Source organism: Cyclopterus lumpus, chromosome 24, assembly GCF_009769545.1.
Source record: "Cyclopterus lumpus isolate fCycLum1 chromosome 24, fCycLum1.pri, whole genome shotgun sequence".
NCBI lineage: Eukaryota > Metazoa > Chordata > Actinopteri > Perciformes > Cyclopteridae > Cyclopterus > Cyclopterus lumpus.
In genome coordinates, this window is record NC_046989.1 from 11,456,698 (window position 1) to 11,480,638 (window position 23,941).

The window sequence follows — 23,941 nt, forward strand, 5'->3', positions numbered from 1 at the left end:
CCCTAAGCTTTTTGTGCAATGTCTGTTTCAAAGAGCACAGTGGATTTTATTTTGCTTTCCATTTCTCTTTTCCTTTTTAAAATGTCTCTTCATGAAAGAGTGCTTGAGGATATGAAGTAAACAGAAAGGACTTTGGGTTTGTTTGAGGTTCTTTTGTATATTTGAGAACGACATGAAAGGGCCACATTGGTAGACCTGAATACCTGATGCATGTCCTGGGTTTGGCAACACTGACAAACAGTGTGGTTATGAACGTGATACTGTATATGACAACACAGCTTGGGTTTCACAAATCATTCAGACCACTTTTACTCAGACAAAGTGAAGACAATGGACTGTTTTAACATAATTGAATTGCTAGGCAACAGCTTGTGTCCATGTTTACTTCCTGTCAGCTTACGTCATTCACACACCGCCGCGAGGAATATATGAAAGAAGGAATGGTCATGACGTTGTTCCAATTTTGCATAGGTGCTAGCCAGGTCTATTGAAGTGAATTGGACGGACATTGCAAGTCCTCCTATAACCCATTATATCTGTGTTGTTTCACCTTTGACTGAAACATACTTCTATTTCTACTTTGTTGTAGAAATACCCAGAATTAAAATCACAACATAACATCAGATTTCTAAATGATAGCTGATGTATGTCCCTTCCCTGAAGTAACATTATTTAAAGAAAACAGATGAAAAAGTGACTACAATTTGACCATCAGCAACAGTGATGCATTCATTATTGTGTGGATGTTGACACCTTTAGTGTTTCCAGCAAAGGTTGCTGAGGACCCTGAAGTAATGACCTGTTGCCCATGTAACAACGTTGAAATTATATAACAAATATGTTGTGATTGAGTAATTTATATCTGTTTCTGTATCTGTTTTTGTGGTATATTAACACCACATATTAAAGTTATCATAAATGCTGTTGCCTGTAGAAGATTCCTTAAAAGAAAGAGTCTCCTGTCAACGAACCCTTAAGATAGACTCATCCACACACAGAAACACACATTGTTCACACTCGCTTACATTTACAGGATAATCCAGAGTAATCTTTTTATGATAACAGGCCTGACCTCTGGCAGGCGAGAGGCAAAACAGGGAGGAAGAAGAGCGGCCAGGCCCAGGTCTGGGTTAAAATGTCAGACATGCATGTGACCCCCATCTCTGACTGTTCCCCCTCTCCCTTTCCCTTTTATGTTTCGCAACAACCGAGGAAAAGCGCCCGGCCTGGTGTCAGGTATCAGAATGTTGCTGTACGTCTGCTCTGGCTTAAAGCAGCCTGACACAAAACATTGTGCAAGACGACTTCCAGGAACTGGAGAGGGACACAGAGTTGTTTTGTTGTTTAGATCCTTCCAGACTGACATGAGAGAAAGATTTAAAGGGAGGGTGAGGTTAAATGTGCTCATGCACAAGTGCTCAGACACACACTGTTCTGGAAAACATTAGGCAAGAAAACTGGTGAATTAACATCACATGTAAAGCAGGCGAGAGCTGTACTGTTCCCTCTGGTGGCTTTACGAGCTGCTTCCACAGCAGCACTCATGACATTTATGTACCGCTAATACTTTCATATTTTTACAGCACTAAAATAATTTCACAAGGACATTGAAAGGGTGTGGAGCCTCACCAAGCTTTATTTACATGCGCACCATTTCTTATACAAACTAGATTACAATTCAAAATGGAATACACAGGAGAAATACCCACTAACATCAAGTCGAGAAGAAGCAAGATTAATAAAGGGAAAAGTTCAGAGGGCGTAAGGAGGGGAGCTGGCCTGGGCCTCGAAACAATTATGAAAAAGGTCCAAGAGAAGATAATGAAAAGGAAACGCCGAAGGTGATTAAGGTATCTAGTGGTATCTTTCTTCTGTTTTTTTGCTTTTCTTAGCTTTAAATATGCACGTGTTGTGCTGCAGGTATGTGTGTGTGTGTGTGTGTGTGTGTGTGTGTGTGTGTGCGTGTGTGTGTGAGTTGGGCACAAGAGGAGATAATCTGTGCATCAATGAAGCAGTAGCACTGAGTGGTTGTGTGGAAGGCCTGCTCCACTATGACGAAGTGTAAACTATCTCCCCAAAGAGCCAAAACATTTTACACTGGATGTACAAAATGTATGGAACACCTTCCTGCGATTGAGATTTGCATTTTTATCAAGGATCAATAACCCCTCTTTTTAAATAGAAGGGATTACAGGGCTCCTTTGATTTATCTTGTGAGTCTTCTTCACAGGAGTAGTTAAATGCTTCTAATATTTAGTACGGTCAGTTGAGATGAATCAAAATGCTTAGCAGTTCAGGTGACGGCTCAGGATTCCCCCTGCCAAGACATGTGATAGACGCTTTGGAAATTTTAGATGTGACAAGTGTGTAGGAAATCCCAGCTTGTTGTCAGATGACGCTTCTACCACATCAGAATTATGACCAAACACTCACTGAGAGCACCAGGACGTGAACCTGCTGTACTCCACATGGAATAAAACAAGTGTGAAGCAGAGGAACGTCCATTAAGGAGGCTTTCCCTGTGTCTGCCTCGATGTACACACACTTGTAATAATAAACCCACCAATGTGGGAGGACGCAGCTCTGTAAGCCCTGATTTAAAAAATAGAAAGTGTGTGTGTGCTTAAGTGCTAAAGACACAGGGTTCCTCTGTGAATTACAATTTCTGTCGCAGGACGGCACCATTGGAAGGGTCTAGGGGTACAGCTAGGTCATGCACTAAACCTCAGATAGCACAGTAGATCATTCTAGTCAACCATGCACACACACTCCTCTGCCTCGACCTCAAAGTGATAAACATACATCTGTACATTATTATACACAGCGGGGCATACACTTCATGTTGCTACCCTAGACAGAGAAGGGATACCAGGGTGTCCAGATGCTACAACAACGGTGCTTTCCACCATTTAAAAAAATCTGGTTCAACAATTAAATCGCTGGTAACAGTGTTCCCTCCTACAGGGTGTGTAACATTGTTCATTACTTCTTCAACTATACCTTCAGAGGTATCACAAGGGGTCAAGTACTACATGAGTATATATAGAGACATACAGCGAGTATATATGCATTTCACACAATTCATAATGCATACATGCATGCATACAGTCGGCTGTGCTGTATGCACCATGAGGGATAATGAGGGATTACACATCCTCGTAGGAGATTAATTCAACAGAAATAAATTCCACAGATATACACATACACCCACGCACATAAACATGTACTCAGGAGAGACAGGAAGTCACCTGTAGGAGCACTAGGCGTGTCCATGAGGGGGATGTGTGTAAGCGTGTCACGAGTCCGACGAGAGGGGAGGGGGGAAGCCATGACAGCGAAACCAAAAATAATGGACCACATGAAGTCTTAATCCTGCCGTTCATCTTTGTTCTTCATCTTGACGGCCAAAAGTTCACAGGTTACAAGTTCACAAACACAAAGCATTACTGTTTTTTTTATCAGGAAATATTAAAATACCATTAGAATGTGACTTGATGTTACTTAAAATGGGAAGCCTCCCTTTCCCCCCCTGAGTGATTCTATATATGCATAAGAAGCCTCACAAGCTCATGACAAGAGAACAGCAGAGCTTAACACAGATCCCTGGTATTATTTCTTCTATCTATGTGTGTGCAACAAATGTGCGTGTGCGCTTGTGTGTGTGTTTCTATGTGTCTTGGTTTGGCTGCCAGCATATCCTACTGTTTGTTTCAAGTAATTTGGCAATATACAGAGATAGCTTATTATTGTTTTACTCGAGAAACAAATGGCTTCTCGAGGAATGAGCCTAAAACCCTGCACCTCCCCTTCCTCTCTCCACCGCCGTCTGCAGGTTCAACCTCGCCGTGCTACAAATGGCTGCAGCTTTGAGCTTCTGCAGGTTGTGGGTATAAACAGAAACAAACGGACAAACAAAATACACGGCTTGCTCTCGGGGCAGGGTTCAACACTGTTTACATAGCACCTGTAATGGTGTGGAAATGTTCACAACCCTAGGACACAGGTATTCGTGTTGGCTACATCTGATGCAGTGATAATCCACCCCAAAAGAATTTGCCAGAATTTAAGAAATCTAACAAAAGACAACAATATCTTTCCCTGTCCTTCTTGAACTTTACACTGCTCTGCACTGTACAAATATCCACGACAGAGATGTTCTTCCTCTAGTCTTGTTTCATATTTTTTACATTTAGATTACAGATTTACATATTTCTTTTACAAATGATAGCAAAAATGTTGTTTCAGCTAATGGTAATACAACATAACTGGAAGTACATGGCATTACATTGAGTAGTTTTGACTTGTAAGGGTCCTGAAGATTTGCAAACTGGGGCAACGAGTAGGTCTGTTGGTGTGTTTGCATGTACTGTAAGCGTGGCCACTCAGCAGATAAAGATACTCCATGTTAATGTTTCCATTTCATCAATACACCAATTCTTCTTGTAAAGACGTAGATGATGCAGAAACAATGATGATAAGATCCAAAAAACAAACACTGAACATTTAAAATCACGAGGAGAGAACAGCGGGATATTCTTTTTTCAACATGACACATCCCATGAAAGCACTGGATCAGATTTACACCACATCACTTCTTGATTTTTCTTTTTTTCTGTCTTTTTTTGTTTTCAACAGAAACAACTGTTCCATGCTCTCTTTCAATCTTCGCTTGATATTAAGTTCTTGTATATCACCTGAAACCCATTCTGGTAAAGCCAGTCTCTGATGTCAACAGACTGAGTGTCAAAGGAAAATTGCATAATTCTAAGATTTATGAGTTTGACAAAGCTTTCTTTTTGTTGTTGTTGTTGTTGTTGTTTCACCAGAGGCTTCGAGGGATGATGTACAGTATCTCTGGAGTCTGTCGGCTCGTTCATGGTTCACCAGTGTGGGAGCGAAGGTAAAGCTCTCGAAAGGAAGTCTTCTTCTGTAAACACAGGGTTCGTATTTTACGTTATGCTGATGGCAGGTTTGGCAAAAAGGATGTTGTGTGTCTGATCTTCTCCTGCACTACATAGTTCAGACCTGGAGACATGAACAACGAGATGATTATGACTGAGTAATCATACTGTACGACCTAAAAGCAAGAACAAATACTTTCTGTTGCAAAGTCATATGTTTATTAACCAAACGTCACCAATCCAGCTGTTTTTGTTCCACTCTGCTCATTTGCAGCAGTAATCTAATGTGTTTAAAGATACCAATGGCTCACAATGTATGCATGTTGTGAAGGCAGAGGTAGAAATTTACTGTAAAAATCACAAGTGTTGACATTAACTTTTGCAATTTACACAAACAGTAGATACAGACTTTGTTTTGCACTTTGTGTGTTTACCAAATCTTGATAAGTGAGAAAGGCCCTGGAAACGAGGACTGACATTATATCTAACTATAATGCACGGAATCTCTGTCCGTGTGTAGAACTGTTCATCTGCTCTATTTCACACTTTGCGGGCATATTGCTGGAGACCCTAGCAGCGGGATTGGTACAAAAATAAATAGTGGAGAAAGCTTTGTTGTTTAGCATGTCGGTTTTGGAGTGTTGGAAACATTTGAAGTGGTTTAGTGAAGAGATGCAGAGTCATGTAATTACTTTGAGAGAACATTTTCCATGTGGATTTACAGGGCAATGAGTGCAGCGTCGATTCTGATTAGGGTTTATGCCAACAGTTCAGAGCTTTTTCTTCAGGTCTGTATGTGTTTGCACTAGTAATTATACAGCACGAAAATGAAAACAATATAGATAATATAGATACAAATTTCACAACCCTAGAAAGCATGTTAGTGTATGAATATTTCCACTTATAGCACGTTGTCATGTAAGCTTACACATATCTTAATCAGTTCTGCACAGAGACATCTATAGATTTTACATTTTGTATAAAAGAGCACTAGTATCGTATCTGCACTTACATTTTGGAATCGAGTTAGAAAAGGTTGGATCAGTTAATCCCTAATTTAAGGGCTCATAATTTATGCCCATGCACACGACACCCAAACATACACACCTGCTCTGCTCCTCCCCGGCCTGACCCTCTCAGCCGGGTACCCTGCTCTGAGAGGTCTGCTTGGTGCTTGCGAAGTTGCCGACTCCGTTCATGTTGGCCAGAGTGTCAAAGTTAAAGTCCAGGCCATCTGGTTCCATCAACTCATTCCTGATGATGGAGTCCATGTCACACTCCAGGCTGCTGTTGAACATGTCCAGATCCAGATCTGTGGGAAAACGGTCCTGGCAGATCCCTCCACTGCTGCTAATTGTCCCGTTTAGGAAGATCGAGGTGTCGATCTGCATGGACGATGAACCATTTCCTCCCAAGGGTGAGAGCAGGAGCTGCTGCTTGGCATTAGCCAGAGCGTTAGCCTCGTTGGCTAGGATCAGGCCTCCGTTTAAAGACCTCAAGGAGCTATGGTTGTGATTGTTACTTTGAAGTATCTCCACTTGGGTGCCCGGAAGTCCTCCAGTGGTTCCAAAGGTCATTACGGGATCATTACGAAGCATGACGCCACGACGGGAATTCTGGGAAATGATGGCGGCAGTGCTGGCCTGTGACATCAGCGGGTCAGACTGGGTCATCATGACATCGCTGTGGCTGTGGCTGTGGCTGTCAGAGTTGAGCAGGTCTTGTAGTGTCTGACTGCCAAAGCGAGAGAGGCTGATGCTGGAGAAGGAGGTCTGCTTGTTCTCCTGGATGGTCTGCATGGGGGACGGACGCAGGGAGGAGCCTGTTGTGTTGGGGCCAAAGATGGAGTTACTGAAACCATTAACTCCACCGTTAGTAGAAGTGTTGGTGGAGGGAGAGGAGGTGGAGGAAGGTGAGCCTAGTCCGTTGGGTTTGGGCACAAAGTTGAACCCTGAGGAACCATTTGGAGCTGTTGGCCCGGTTACGGTTGGCACCAGGTCGATGTTATCCAGCAACTCATCCATCAGGTCATCTGTAAGTCCGTCATTCAGGTTCATTGTACCTGCCAGGTCTGCAAGGCGGGGCAGCTCAGTCGGCGCAGACTTCCCGTTGGTTGTGGCGTTACTAGGAGACAGCGCTCTGCCAGGGCTGGAGTACAGCATAGGTGAGAGAGGAGGCTCGTCATCGAGCACCTCGTCTACCTCAGGGTTGGCCAGAATGGGGGAGAGGCGACCGCTTAGTGTGCTGGCGTTGGAATTAGTGCGGGAGCGGAAGTCTGTCCACGCGTCCAGCTCCTCGCTGCTGCGTGACGTTGGGCTTCCAGGCCACTTGGAGAGACCCGAAGGACTGTCTCCGCCACCTTCACCAGCTGCAGCGGCTGCGGCCTGCAGAGCTGCCTTCTTCTTGGCGGCACGGCCGCGGGCCGACTTGGTGTACTTGTTGCTGTTGTCCATGGAGACGGCCCGGCGCCGAGGAGCCTTGCCACCCTTCCCTCCCTCTGGGTTGATCATCCACCAGGAGCTCTTCCCCGTTCCCTCGTTCTGTACGCGGATGAAGCGGCTGTGAAGGGAAAGATTGTGCCGGATGGAGTTCTGTAACACAAAGAAGAGAAAGAGAAGAAAGACTCTGTGTTAAAGGATGTGTGTAAAATACTTTTGAAGCAATCGCTCAAACAATGACATGAATAGTGATTTGTTGTGTTCTTTCATTCCTTTTACCAATACAACATTCAATGAATACATCTCTTTAAGCGCAACAACACGGCAGCAATGTAAACAGTTGCTCTGGTGATTAGACAGACAAACAATGAAAAAATCCAATTGTTTCAATTGTTCATCCAATAAACAGACAGGAACACATTAACGTGTTGTAACAACTAGCGCTGATGTCTACATTGTTCCCCTGTAGCTTTTGTGTAGTGGTTATAAAGAAGACAGTGGTCTATAATCAAGCGTCTCCTCGATTATGAATGACACATACAAAGAGCCCCTGTGTTGCTTCAGGAGCTTGTTCTGTGTCGGTTCATGTGTGTTTGCGTGCGAGTCTTCTTCTGGTGTATATTGATCAACTCTGAGCTCCTTCCTTGTGTGAGCCCCACAGTCTCATTGTGGAGGAACAAATGATCAAGAGTTTTATTCACAACACAGAGATGCATGTACACATTAAACTGCCATACAGCATCCCTGTTGAATCACTGACTTTCTTATTTCACATTGACATTTTTAGCTTTGAACTAACATGGTAATATCTGTTAGACATGAGCATGTTAGCATTGTCATTGTGAGCATGCTGAAGTTAGCGTTAAACTCAAATCACCACCACTCCTACAGGGCAGCCCCACAGAGCCGCTAGCATGGCCGTAGTCTCTGAGGCTTCTTGACTTATGATGGGTAACAATTTCTCACATACAAATCTTTTGAATGTGAATTTGTTTAAATTTTTTGCCATTTTGATCTCACTTCTATAAACTTTGTCACATTTCAGTCCAACTCATAATTGCAGTGCTAATCCTGGACATGAAGAAAAGCAGGGCTTTTAGATTACTTTCACTAAGTTGGTTTATATTTAGACCTCAAGAAAAGAGTCAGAGGCCAGGAAAACATACAACTGTTTCATGAAACTACAGCATTAAACAGTAGTAGTTCTTTTGAAATTGTTATTGTTGCGTTCCATTGCGTGTTTCCATTTGCACAAAATAAAGCATTCGCAAAACATGTTTACACTGTAGAGTCATTCCAACGCCGTCACTACTCATCTTCACAAATCAACTGGTGTGGTTTCAATGGTGGGTTGTATGACGTGCGCTCAAGATCAAAACTGAAAACTACACTTGATCTGTAAATTGGACCCATGCACATAAGGATCCAGACAACCCTCGGTTAACACCAACGCACACACAGGCACCCACACAAACACACACTCTCAGCCATCTGGTTACTCAAGGAGACATCATTTCATGGTTCTTGTTTGACAGCATAACGATGATACACAAATATTGAAACAAACACGCACACACATTCAGTCACATTGTCAACTATCAACTCTATTAGACATAATTATAAACTTTTAAAAACCTGCATTTTAAGTATAGTTGACTTCTGTCTCAAGCTTTTCCTAAATTTCTTCTTCTTCTCCATATGTTGTGCCCAACAACCTCATTGAATTCATTATTTTGCCTCGGCCTGCTTTCTCCTTACCCCCGTCCTTCTTCAGCAGTTTCTGTTGTTTCACAAACACATAGCTCTTATGAGCCCTGAGGGACTTTGGGGCTATGCTATATCCTTCTATATAAACAACCCGACCGCCATCCACAACAAGCACGCATTTTTCCCTCTGTTTTCCTCCCGTGTATATTTTTACTCACTGAAATGGAACAGATTTCTGGGTTTCAAATGGCGAGGGCCAAAATCTTCGAGTTTTTGTGGGAATCACAATATTGTTTTCCATGAAGTGGTCCCGTCTTTCCTGAACAGTCTACAGACAATTTAGTTTGGATTGTTTTTCTGGTCAAAGGCAGTTCAATCAGAGAGGAGGAGGAGACGCTTAAGTTACTGTTTTGAATGCTGCGTTGGCAGAGTGAGAACGTTTGATCTCTGGGGCCCAAGTGAACCTATGGCCCTGTGTGACTGTTTATATTTGAGTGTTTTTGATAGTTATATGGAAATGCCCGGTGTTCTAAATGCGTGTTTGAGTATTTTGAAATTGCAAATGCAAAAGCTGTTTTTGCAGGACGTTGTGCTTTTTGTGACCATAAGCAAACCAATAAAATGTTGCACGCAATTATGAATGGTGTGTGTATGTGAATGTGCATTTCCCAAGTGTGCGTGTGTGTGTGTGTATTCTGTGCAAGGAGGTAAGATGAGAAGAGATACCAGGGAGACCAGTGTTTATCCTCTGCCAGCATCTCTCGAGGCATGACGTAATGCTGCTTTATTACAGGACATTTTACACAAGGACACACATGCCGCACATATACTCACTAAAAGTTTCCAGCTGCCAAGGAGATGTAAACAGAGTCAGCAGATAGACTTTGTAAAGGAAATAGAGACCTTTTGGAGGGATGAATGAGAGCAGAATGAATGGAATGTGTTTCCTTCTCCCGCTGCTGTAAACATTTACCTGCCAGCTCCTGACACTTCATCCATCCTTCTCCCTCGCCTCATCCTACACCACTTTTCTCTCTGCACCTCCCTACTCCTTCCACCTAACAAAGCCACTTGTTTAATGTTTCTCTTATCCGTGCCACTGCTCGTATCTTTCAGACGTCAGAGGAGATATTTCTAACTCGGTGTGATGGAGCAGCAATAAAAGGAAACGGGACATCTGCAACCGAAGCATGGACAGTGATAAATACGAAAAAAAGAAATTGGGTGCCAAGTGAAAATGTGTGAGTGATGGTGAGAGGAGGATGATTGCAAGATGAAAGAAAGACAACTGTGCCTGGTATGTATCAGTATTACGTGTCATGTATGTGTGTATTACATGGTAGTAGATCCTCCAACGTAGGCTACACTTTCTCACAAACTTTGTAATGATTATTCTTGTTATTCTGGACATTTCCAAAATATGTTTTCTGCAAAAAACACAATACAAAAATGTCATTCTTAAGCACCACAAACTCCATTTTATTCACCTTAATGGTTTTGGGATGAAGCGGAAGATCTTGGCAAAACACACGCTTGTGGTTCTGTCAGTGGAAAGTATGTTGATTTATGATTTTAGTTGGCTGAGTCATGTCTTTTAAAATGTTATGGAGACATTCAGTCTCTCCTTCAGACCACGTCTATTTTCTGGCTGCCATGATTCTGACTGTATCTAATGACAAAGCCAATCATATTATTTACGTTCCTCTGAGTTCATTGAATTGCACTTAAATCCAAAAGTAACAATTATAGTCTTTTTTTCCATTCTTGTAATTTTTACTACTTTCACTTAAGCCACATATACTATACATCACATCGCACTTTGCTACATTTCAAGTCACATCTGTGACAAGAAGTTACATGAAAAAAGTCCCGTGTGAGAATGGAACCGAAGGGAGGAAATAAGATAAAACAGCTGCAGCAGAGAAGAAACTACAGGTGTTTCTGAGGCCACAGGAGGGCAAAGCTCCACAGAGGAGACACTCTGCACCCCGGAAATGATATGTTATAAATGTTCGCATATACAGGCCGAGTTCACCACATATGCATATCATTTTGCACCACCCGGCACGCTAAATGAAACACCGAAGATGTCCGCGACCTATTAAGTAGGGGCACACTGGGCCTGGCTAACATGCTGAATGCTAACATGTTCTTGGATCCCCCGGTACCTCTGCGTTCACTAAGGATATTCTGCTTTCGGTGGGATGTTCAGGACTTTCTGTTGTTTCAGACGGTTGATCCCTGATGTGACGGCAGAGCCTCATTCAAAACATTTTGAATTTGAGGAACACAGTGGGGCCAGAGAGACAGATTGGACTGGTTGTAAGTACTTTTTCAGTTTTATCTGAGTAAAAAGTCTTGAAAGCAACATTACTATTACTTGAATACAGAGTCTGAAATTAAGAATGACTTTTTAAAATAGTATTCTATTCTCTATCACTGTGGCATGAGACCTGAAGGTTGTACCTTATACCTGTGTATTTGGGAAATGCTAATTTCATATCACATTGATATTCAAGTACTCTTTCTACCTATGCTTAAATCCCCCCTAAGTTTGATAACAGCCTCCTACTTTACTTAACTGAACTGTGGAAGCAAACATCTCAGAAGTGGCAAAAGTTCAACATATTAGGAAAATCCTCAAGAGGGAGTTCTGTTTTTTCTCTTTCTCAATCTAATTTGTCCCTCCAGCTCACTCTCTCTCATTTGAGCATTTATCTCAGAGATCTAAATAACACATCTGAGCCTTGCCTCACAAGTCGGTTAGTGAACTAACTTTGGATTCAACGAACAAATCTCTTCACTTCATATTTTTAAGGGTAATTTAATTTAAAGACTGGAAACAAGGTGAAACTGGATGCTGCTAGCTGTATCTTTATATTAAGTGTACAGACATGAAAGTGATCTTCTCATCGATTAAGTAAGCAAACACATGTATTTCCAAAAATACCAAACTATCTATTTATTCGATCGGGAAAACTGATCTAAAGAGTCAACTGTTCACGAGACTGGTTGTCCAGGTTCACCCGTGTAAGACTCAAAGAAAGCCTGACGAAGCTGAACTTGCTTCGTGAGACAGGCCCCAGCTGTGTGTGTGTGTGTGTGTGTGTGTGTGTGTGTGTGCGTGTGTGTGTGTATGTGTGTGTGTGAGAGCGAGCACCAGCTGCAGCCAGAGCTCAGGAACACAGAGGCCTTTTTGTCTGTCAGCAACATGTGGGAACAATTCATCACTGTCAGCAACCACGCTAGGAATCTCTCCCTCCTTTCTCTCATTATTTAGATTTTTGAAGGTGCGTAGGTGGGAATTCATATATTTGCATTCATGTCAATCTAAATTTAGAAGGTGAGTGTACATTTTTTTTTAAGGGGGAATTTTAAGATTATTATTATTATTAAACTACTGTGAGGGAATGACATCAATTTAATACCCCATATGCGTGTTGGAAATGTATAGAAATGAATACCTCAGCAGGTTCCTCTGATTGGTGCAGATGATTCTGAGAGTGCTTTCTAATAGGTCGTAGCTGTCCTAGCTCCATCAGTGGTGATTGGTGGAGTGAAATTGGTTTGCGTAGCCAGGCAGTACAGAAAAGGGAGGGTCTGCATGGTGTTGCAAGTATATTTCATCACCCAGCTACAGCACTTATCTGAACTCAAATGTATGAACTGGGTCAGTTTCCCTTTGCCAGGTTCCTATACTCTGTTTGTGCCTGAGAGAATCATTTTACTGGTCAGCCCAAACCAAACCAGACAAGGCAACACACACACACGCGCACGCACACACACACACGCACACACACACACACACACACACACACACACACACACAAGCACACAGCTCTTTTTGTGTTGTGGGTCAGAGGGTACAGTGTCACAGAGCCAGGCGACAGCAATGTGTCAAAGGTCAAAGTGCTTTGAGGTTGCAGCTCTCGCCTCAAACATGTTAGCCCCACCCAATTGACCATGCTACCACTGCTGTGATTGGACCAACTATGTGACCTGAGCCTCACACCTCTGGTGTACTTAACCATCCACTGACACAGTGTGTATCTGTGAGTCCTGGCCAAACATAACCACACTTTCAGCCATTATGTAAACCAGCTCTAATCTGAGTCTAATGTCAACAGTGACCGCTGCTGGGTCAAGCAGACAACTGGCGCAACATTAGTTACATTTAAGATGAGGGGCTGACAAAGGGCTGTCGGTTGAAAATAATGCTTGTTTTGCCCTGAAGTGTTCTTTCTTTAGAGGATGGAAACAAGATTAACTTTGTGCAAACGGGTGACAGGAAGCATATGAACCAGGACGACTTTAAAATACTATAAAAGCAAACTTAACAAGCAGAGTCAAAAGAGCTCATTGGTTTTTAGAAAGAAAGAAATTCTAACTTTGGTCTTGTATTTGCACATTCTCTCTTAAATATTCCACTCAATCAATAAATAAACAAAGACACAATCAATAGCTTGGCCTAAGAGGGCATATTTGAGCTAATTTAACGCTTTAGGCCCTGGCGTCTGTGGCCTAGTTTTTGTGGTGTGTCTCGCACTGTTAACTGTTGCCCTTTTCAGCTGCAGCATGTTGAATCGGCGGTGGAGGCCATTGGTGAGAGAAATCACTCCGATTGACTGTTCAGCTAAAGTGAAACAGAAGTGAGGGAAGCAAGCACACAAAGAAAGTTCTTCTCAATTTTCATCTCATCTGGTCATTCCAACATACGAGCAAAATGTTCACAACAACAAGGTTCATCTGGAATGAAGCTGAGTGGTGAGCGAGAGTAGAGTGAAAATGGGCAAAACCTGCTTTGTTTCACGCAGAACGTCTTCATCCTGCTAGTTCTTTGATGTCGGTTTGATGTCTCTGGGCGCTTATTTTGGAAAACACTGAACAATAAACTTTAAATTCAGCAAGCTTTACCGTTATTCGTTTTTGTCAATTGAAAAAGTGCCGATGTAATTAATCAGCGATCGGCAACTGGTATCAGCGGTAAAAACATTCCTAAAAGTTATATAAAATTATAAACCGTGAGATCTCTTGCACCCTTAAGAAGAAATAATGCGACCTTCTGACAACAAAAGAAGATGATATTTGTTTGTGCCTGAAAAATATGAAAAAGTCAAAAAAGAAAACAGTGTGTGCGACAACTTAACAATAATATCACCAAAGATGGGGATTACAGTACACACATGCAGTTTATGAAACCAGTGTCCAGTTTACTTTTCCAGTGCATGTGCAGATGCCACACGTGTAATGTGATTAAAATTGTATGTTGTGCGTTCCCTTGCAGTCACGCGGAAAAAAACAAACCATGAGCCTCAAGTCGTAGAGCAGAGCAGTGAAAGTGTAACGAGGTGACGTGAGGTGGAGGCATATAAAGCCGTTTATAAATGAACAGCCTGGCTGGTCCGCACTAACAAGGCCGAGAGAGTATGGTTATTTATACTGTGACCCTACACTAACACACATACACACACACACACACACACGCACACACACACACATTGGGTCCGGGTTCCAGCTGCCCTGAGATCTGGACTGCAGACAGAACATTCCATTCTCTCCGTCATATGTACTTTTTCCCGGCCAGCGGCTGGGTGTCTCTCCGCTTGTGTGTGTTTAAGTTTTATCTATGTGTGTGTGTGTGCGTGCGTGTGTGCGTGTGCGTGTGTGTACACTGGATGGGGATCTGGAGCTTGGCAAAAGGAATCCTATTCCCTTCATTCTGCTTATATTTCTACTCTCATTCCCCCTCCGCTCATGCTCATCTTTTTGTGAAGAGATTAAGGTCGTCATTGGAACACACTTTAAACATCAAATCAATTGAGGAAACAGATCTTAATTTTTTGTTATGAAAAGGATCTGTCTAATCTGTGATGCCTTATTGAGACTGACAAATCTATCATGATGGTGTGAACTGCAGTATCAAGTTCCTCTAACACGCACACAAACATGCACACGCACCGCTTTCCAATCTGCCTCCCTCCTTTTCTTCTCTCGCCTGCATGCAGTGTGTCCCGAGTTGCATAAGACCACATGCTCAAAGAACTCCTTGTTTACTCTTACATTTCCTCCAATCAGTTTGCCTGAGGTGGGCTCGCTAGCCAACCCAGCCCCCTTAAAACAGCCAATCGGTGCAGGCCGGTAAAAAGGCGCGGCTAGTCACATTACCCTAGTAACTCCAGTAACGTGACTAGCGTCACCTCAGCTCCCATGGAGCATTGGCTCACAGTCACAGTGGAAAGTTAAGCACACAGACATACTGTAATGAGAATCAAGGAAATAAAAGCAAGAAGAAGCAGCAGGGAAATCGATCACTACATATTTTCTTTATTTGGCTCCTGTAAAAAGACAAAAAGTAGTCGTTCACAAACACACTGTTCATTGCGCCTCAGTAGGGGACGTGTGCACTTTAATTTGGAACAACACAGGACATCCCTGCTGCGCTTTATCAACCCGAGATCTAGGACACGGCGTCCTTAAACTACGCAGTTTAATGACCTATCAAACCTGCCAAGTACATGCACGCACGCACGCACACACACACGCACACACACACACACACACACACGCACACAGACACACACATACTGACAACAGACATACTTCAGCAGAGACAGAGACAACGTATTCAGAAAGGGAGGCAGAAGGAGAAACAGGCTAACAAGAGAGAAAATAAGTAGTGAGGAAAGTAACTTAATCAATGCGTCAAAACACAACGACAATATTTTCTCTTTTTCTATATTTCACACATTGGTCCTATACAACTTTGTAAATGTGCAACATAACCCACAATGACCGACAATGTAATGACAGAAAAAGAGGGTGAACAAGGGGCTGCTTTATTACAAAGCCCACATACCCCTGACTTACACTATTCTGAAGGAGCTTTCTCCCACTTTGATGGAACAACCAGATATCTTTAGGGGTTAATACTTTGATATATTTTTCAGGTAGAGAAATCTCTCTTGTTTCATGGTACTTCAGGTTTCATCATAATCTCCCTTCTTGCACATCATATTTTACAGGAGCTCCTTTTAAAGAATAAAATGACAATTCTACCCGTCAAACTCTTTTGATCCATTATGAAAATAAAAATACACTAGAGTACAGTGCTGAAGGGAAACCATCTGCCAGTCAATAATACAACCAGAGGCAAAAATGCTCTTTATATTTTGGTGATAAACTGCTGGTGGATTTTTATAATAAATGTACTGTGTGACATCAATGTTGTTGGTTTGGGTAGACAGAACCGGCTTTATGAGGATGCCGTGGTGACTTACAGCCTGCCCTTTTTAAGAACTTGAACTATTTCAACATTTGACATCTAAAAATAGACAGGGACCAGAGGGCAAGTCTGCTAGCAACGATTATCGTATTTATCCTGGCGTAAGAGCGTGCTGATGACAGATGCACTCTGATACACACAGAATGGAAGCACAGCGTTGTGGCGGCGCAAAACGCACATAAGTATATAGAGACAAGGGCACACGGGGTGCCAACCACCAAATGATCCCAATGGTATGCATTACAGAGCTTTTCTATGTGAACAAGTGATTAATGAGACCTTCAAACTGTGTATGTGTGCGAGGGAGATTGAGAGGCATTGAGGGAGACAGAATGAGATAAAGAGTATAGGGGGAAGACAGAGAGATAGAGAACAAGAGGGCACCCTTAGTATTAAAACTAGCAGGGTGTCTACATGATTAATTACATCTCTGTGCGATACGAGCAGCACCGAGGAGTGGAGGGATAGAAGCGAGAAAGGCAGATTAATTTCTAATTATCAGGAAGAGGAATGTTGCTATTCCTGTGGGAAGATATGGTTCGTGTGACGAGGAATACGTTTGGGAAATGAGCCTGCCATTTACACCTCAACCCACAGACCTTTTTCAAGGACAACGGAGTTGAGTAGTGAAAGGATTTATTTTAGGGATTCAGGGGTTTGAAAGTTAAAGTCCTGTTTGTTTTCTGCATCGACAATGTCAGTGGACTGGCAGCTGGAGGACTTCCTCGGCTTCAATGGGATGGAAATCTCCTGGTTCAACCACAAGGCAACTGTGTTGAAAGACATCTGTCTCAATAAGGAATTATGCAAAGATATAAGTCGTTATTATTCATACTTATCGCCATTGTAGGTGCTTGGCTAGCTATTTGGGAAGATGGCATCTCCTTTCTAACTCCTGCCTACAAAGCTCTGATTGATTGATTGTTCCTTCAACCATCATTGAGCTCAACAATATGATTCACCTCTTTGATTAATTTACTTTTGGATTTTGGACCACTTTCTACTCAACATACTTTGAAATTACATTTTCAAAGAAGATTTTTCCCACTTCGCAACTCTATGGACGTTAAGCAAAAGTGAAAACATTCTATGGAGCGTAAGATGATATATTTCAATAGTGAAAGGAGAAGCAGGAGAAGCAGGAGATGGCTCGACCAGGAGAAAGAGAGGTGGAGGGGAAAGAGGGAGGAAATGAGGGAGGACGAAATGCTGTTTTTATGTGCGTAGCTAGGGTGAGGGGTTGACTGAGGTTGATTGGCTCCATTAACACCACTCTGGGTGCATACTTGTATTTATGAGGACCAGGTTGAGTTCTGATCAGAAGAAAATGGATTGATTTATGGATCTGCCTAAGTGTAACCCTTTGTAACTGATATTGTAGAGTTTTCTTAGTATCCCAATTACATTTAGTTTCCAGTCAATAGCAGGACATCCTAGGAATGAAATGTCTTCCCGACTGGTATGTCCCTGGTTAGATCAGAACTGTCTGCTTTACAATTAGAGGTGTAAGAAAATATTGAAATCCAATTTTTTTTAAACTCAATTGATTTTTAATTAATAATGTATATGCAAAGATTCATGGAAGGCAGTATTCACCATGAATGGAAAAAGATATGTAGTGTGAAAGATTATGACTGAAAATAATCAAAAAGAAAAACTATATAAATCTTATAATTCTGGTTCACAATATTATGTTTATTGTGAAGCTGATGTTGTTTTAGTCTTCTGAGTCTGTGTGTGTGTCCGTGGACACATTTTTGTGATCACAATAATAACAACCGTGCAAGATGCATTAACAAAACTTTTCAGATGTGGAGTTGAAATCGAAATGAAGGTTGAGTTGAGAGGAAGAGCCCACTGTACATCCCTGGCTTGATCTGTCGTTGCCGCTGGTGTGATCCCATCCCAAGATGGTTTCTAGTTTCCGTCTGTCCTTTCTCAAAGTGTTGCTGTTTTGTGAAATACATGGATTATTTTCGCGTTTTGGGGCCAATGAAGCAAGACTTAAAGTAAAGTACACTTTGACAAAAAGTTAGATAACTAGTTCATACTCACATGTGGAGCCACCAATGTGAAAAACTGCCTATTGCAGTAGAGGTGTTGAAATTAGGCATGATGTCACGGTTAATGACACTTGAATTAAAAACAATGAAATGCCCTCACCTTATGTAAGATGTGCAAACGCCCTGCAGCACACCGTGCCTCGCTCTTAAGCTCTTAGGTGTATTCAGTGATTAAGCTGAATGGACACACTGACATGTCACAAACACCTTTGCCACTGACTTTCCCTCTGTGCATGTCAGCATGTCCTTCCACAACACAGCCTTAAGGCTGTATCCAGGCCACGCCCACGGGACATAGTTTGGCTTTAGGAGGCGTTGTCTCATTTCCTATCTGTCCACGTACGACCTATCAAACCTTCAATTAACTCTGCTGAAGGTGAGCTATGATCTCATTGAAACAATAATAGCATTACGCATAAGTGGGTTAAAAATCTAGTTTGAGTTTGAGTGTTTGGAACCCTAGGGTGACGGTTCTTGGTGTGTATTCGTGCATGTTATGTATGTGTATGTTTTGAGTTTCGGTGCAGTGGTGGAGTTCACATCTGGGCCGGATTAGTGTTGGGGCCCCGCTGGTGTTCATGGGGCTCTTCGCTCTAATGGTGCTAAAAACACACACACACACACACGCACACATACGCACGCACGCACACACATGCGCACACACACACACACACGCACACACACGCACACACACACAAACACACACAAACACACACACACACACACACACACACACACACACACACACACACACACACAGGCTATACTGATTCCTACCGTATGTTGTTCCATGACACATATTAAAGGATAATTCCTGTTTACGACAACTTGGGTTTATTTTCTTAGTGTCAGCCGTCATTCCAATTGTACTCACCAGGTTCATTTCTGAAATCTGGGAAATCTGACTTAAAAATGTGCAGGAAACACAATCAGACAGTTTATAAACAACCTTAATTAGAAGTGAAAATTAAGGCAAATCATATATGTTTTTCCCCAAACTGTCCACTGTAAACATCCGTCTCAGGTTACAGTCAGATTTCTAGTTCAACTTTATCAACAGTCCGTGGTGATTTTACATCCAGATTACAGTACTTAAATAATCTAAACAACAGAAATGTTCTTTTTTAAGTTTTAAAGTAAACCTTAGGTGCAAAGTGATAATGATGAATGATGGTGCAGACTCAGGAGAGCTGTCTTTGAGTTTTATTTTTAAGATTTATACCAGTTTAGGAGCTGAGCCTGCTGATTCAATACTGAGCTATCAGGGCAAGCAAGATCACTTCTGTAGAAAATAGGACTTTGTTTCCATTCAATCCATCTCTCCTTCTCTCAGGTTCAGAATCTATAGGTCCGTTTCACTCGCCTGACCTTAATACCCGGCACCTCTGAACTAGAAAGTGTTGCTGTTGGACCGTGTGTATGTGTGTGTGTGTGTGTATGCCTCATTCTTAGCTGATGTCAGCATTTCCAGGCCTGTCAGCCCTGAGCAGCTGGAGCAAAGGAGGGAGGTGGTGGTGATTTTTGACACACATATGCTCAATCCGTATCCCTGAGTGTGTATTTTATGTGTGTGTATTAGCATGGGGCGAGAGCCTAACCTTTGCAAGCAAAACACTCAATGGCTGACACACGCAGAGGCACACACACGCACACATACGCACACACAGAGAGAGGGGTTTACTCCCAGCAACAGCAAGCCTCTTCCTTAACCTCTCTAGGGTCAGCCCTTTTAGAGGAGTCACATGACTTCCTACTTTGAGACAAAAAGGAAGGAGAGCAGCAGTTTGCCTTCACTCTTTTTCACTTATTATTCTGACCTGGGTCCGAAATGCATTTTGTTTGTCTCGAGACAAATAAGAGACTCTTCTGTTATTATTGAAAAACTGATCTCTCTTTGAAAGTCCAATTTATAGTATCCAATTAGAGCTTGTGTGTGTGTGTGTGTGTGTGTGTGTATGTGTGTGCGTGCGTGCGTGCGTGCATGCGTTCGCGTGTGTGTGTGCAAACTTTTATTTATGCAGGTCTACTTGCGTGTGTGGAGTATGTTTCTGTTAAGCATATTAATCATTGCCAAAGGAGATGATGACGACGTAGCTGTGGTGCCTCTGCTCTGCTGTGTCAGCTTAAATCGGCACGTCCTCCTCGCCTTGATTCTGCCATTGTTTTATCTTCACATTTTGTCATTTCACTCTGAATGTAAACTAAAGCTGTAGTTCACAGTAAGCAGGCTTTGTTTTGTTTTGTCTATTCCCAGATTTGGCATGTGTTTTATCCCAGTATTGAATCAGGAATGAAATGTTCTGCATTGACTGAAGCTGCGAGTGTACTAAACGGGTCTACTAGGGTCTACAATACCTGATATCATCTGTGCATGTGGTGGTTCGAAACAGGAATTGAACTCCAAACATTAAACCACGGCCGCAGGAGGGCGCGCTGAGCAGCACAGTACAGATGCTCACTTTCTTTTGTGCTAGCCGTTATTCAGCATACAGCTTCATGTTAGGGAATAGAAAGATCCAGTTTTTAGATTATTTGTAAGTCACCTCTGCTTTTAGATATTTTATCTAAAAAATATTATTATAAAACTATTATTATATTTGATCTACCTGTCGTTAAGACTTTCTGGTGTGCAATATATCTGTATCATTATTACATGTTGAGATTATTTACTGGAGAAAGAGACAAAACAGGAATGTGACAACTGTACTGCCAGTATACTTCATTCTTCTCAGTTATGGCATTTTGGTACCAAAGAAAGTACCCAAAGGAGAATGACACGAAGTCTGGGAGCGAAAGAGAGGACATGCTGGAAAGGTTATGAGCAAGATTGCAATGGATTTTCAAATATGCATCTTTGTCCAAAGGGACCCACCACTCATTTGCCCACTCTTTTGATTTCTTTCTTCCACTTTGCAGAATGTACAGCCAATTACATTCTTCACCACTCCCTCAGCCAAGCTGTTTCTTCCATGAAAAAAGCATTGATATTCTGGAGGTTAGCATTAATTTTCATTGCCTGGCTCAATCCAAACTCCACACTCCTCCTTTCTGTCCTCGCTGCTTGAAGTGAACTTCAATGCCAAGGTGACAGTGTTGGAATTTCATTAGCCAAGGAGACATATGTATATTGTTATCTCAGTATATATTTTGAGCCCAAGGGCACCGTGAACTTAAATACCCTCATGCTATAGGGGGTTATTTGGGGGTACGAGTATGGGCATCTGGGCCCCAATTTAGCATGAGCACAGAAGTTCAACAGGGACACAAGAGGCCCTCCTCTGCCTTCCTTCATCCTTCCCTTTGTCTCCGCTCTCTCAGGCGCTCACAGTTTAGAGCTTGGCTTCATACATGACAATACACGCACAAACCCACTACCTACTGTTCACAGATCAGGCTGGTATTTCCTTACACCCATGAGCATGTTATGCACATACATGATGATACACACACACACACACACACACACACACACACACACACACACACACACACACACACACACACACACACACACACACACACACACACACACACACGCACACACACACACACACACACACACACAGTCAGCAGTCAGTCAGGTGAACCTCTATTGAATCAGTGTCCCCTCCCACCCTCTCTCCATGTCGAGCTCTTTTCCCCACACGCAGCACTTTGTATTTATATTACCCCGGTATTAATAGACCACTGTCAACCACACTGCTACCCCTTCTGTCTCCTGCGTGTGAGTGTGTAGTCTTTTTTGCATGTGTGGCCAAAGTTAGCTTATTTTTTTGGTCCTTGCTATGTTTAAGTTTTGTTTTGAAGGATCTTATTCATGAGCTGTGCTTGCTTGCATTTTGTGTTGGCATGGCAATTAACTATGGTCTTGCAGGTAATCAACCTCATCTCATCAAAGCTGAGGCTGGTGGCATTTCTCAGAATTACTAGTTAGTGACACAGTGCACTTCCTCTGACCTCACATGGGGACATAAACGAAACTACAGAGTGTGATGCCCAAATTTAAAATTAAACTGTTACAGATTTTGGAGACTAGACTGAGTTTGGTAAAGGGAGATGGATGGAGAGATAGAAGGGTTTAGCCGTGTGTTCTGATATCTTTAATCTACTGTACAGGCTCAATGAATTAGTTTCTAACGTCTGTTTCAAGCCCTCCTCCCATTCCTCAGTTTTCTCCCTTCTCATTATTGTCTGTCCTCTCCCTTACAGCGGCCTTTTGTGATTATTTCTCCTCCTCTTTTGCCCCTTCTCCTCTGGCTCTGACGTCCTCTCATTGCCCCGTTTCTGTATTTTTCTGTCATCTCCCACTCTTTTCTCTCCCTCTCTGAAAGGTCCTTTCTAAGTCAACTCTGGACAAAAGCTGTATGGTGGCACAAGCTGGCTGCAGGCCAAAACCCTGCTCTCTGGCTATTTCTCCTGCTCTGTGTTGGTGAGCAGCAATCACAAAATCGTACTCTCCTTTCCCCTCCAATCTTTCCACCTCGCTTTTTGTTTTCCCTCCTCCACTTTCTTTTCTCTGAGGAGACAGAGTGGGTAAAAAGTGTGAGATCTTGAATGCTCAAATGTTCGCTTTCAAACACACACAATCTGTGAGGTGACTGAGGAGCTGTAGGGCTCGGGGCTTCTGAAAGTGGAGTGTCTGGTAATCTCTTGGAGCTTGTGAGCGAAGGCCTTGTAAACCGGAGAGGGGGAGAAAAAAGGGGAAGAAAAAAGGAGAGAGAAAGAAAGCGTTGACAGGCCTTTCAGCTGATCGGGCCTCTTTCTGATAGTAGGCTCAGCACCATAGCTTCCACATGCTAATAAACAAAAAAGCACACAAATGCACACATGTGCTCACACGACACACTGACCGTAGAGTGTGTGAACCTTTCATGAAGGACTCTTCGATAAAACCTCACTGCAAAGCTGATTGACAGTGCTTTGAACCGAACGCACACATGCTCACGGTAATGAAAGGCTTGCTCGTGAATGCTAGTCGCGCAACACATTCACATCGCTTCAGGCCACGAATCTCCAAGGAAGCGAAATGAAGGAAGATATTGAAAGAGGTGAGGATAGGTAATCAAGGAATACATACAATAAGTGCAACACTGGACATAGTGCAGCCTTCACAAGACAAGTGGTTTCAGGTGACCAATGTGCAATGTGACTTTTCCCCTTCTGAACTCACATGCTGACCTCGCCCCAGGGACTAAAATGTGGCACGAGCAGTCAGCAGCCGCGAGCCTCAAACTGACTGAAATAACCAGAGGAAAAAGGAAGTGGTGGTGTTACATTAGTACATTGGTCTGTCGCTTCCCTGTTCATGAGATTGAGGTGGAAGAAAGAGCTGAACTGGCTGTAGCTCTGACCCCTGTGTCGTAACACCAACACAAATAATACAATTCTGAGTTGGAAGATATCGTGCGATCTGTGAAATCATGAAATTAAATATTCTACCCTATGGTGAACATCTGTGTTGCATCGTCATCAGTAGTGTTACATAATGATCAGAGTTTGTTTAAGTTTGAAGGTGTGGTCAGTCTAGAAACATATGACATGCCTTAGGGT

General features: G+C 42.6%; 1 protein-coding gene across 3 annotated transcripts in view; it reads right to left on the reverse strand.

Moving 5' to 3' along the window:
• Nucleotides 1–1,607: 1,607 nt before the first annotated feature.
• Nucleotides 1,608–23,941, reverse strand: part of foxo3b (forkhead box O3b) — a 41,529-nt gene continuing 19,195 nt past the window's right edge. For 2 of the 3 annotated variants that reach the window (XM_034527303.1, XM_034527307.1), the window contains exons 3-4: nucleotides 6,009–7,492; nucleotides 1,608–4,927 (exon numbers count right to left, since the gene is read on the reverse strand). In XM_034527303.1, the coding sequence (XP_034383194.1) occupies nucleotides 6,038–7,492 (1,455 nt within the window). In that variant the 3' untranslated portion in view covers nucleotides 1,608–4,927; nucleotides 6,009–6,037. Of the gene's footprint in view, nucleotides 5,026–6,008; nucleotides 7,493–23,941 lie in introns of all 3 variants that reach the window. The other variant, XM_034527306.1, reaches the window with a different exon arrangement.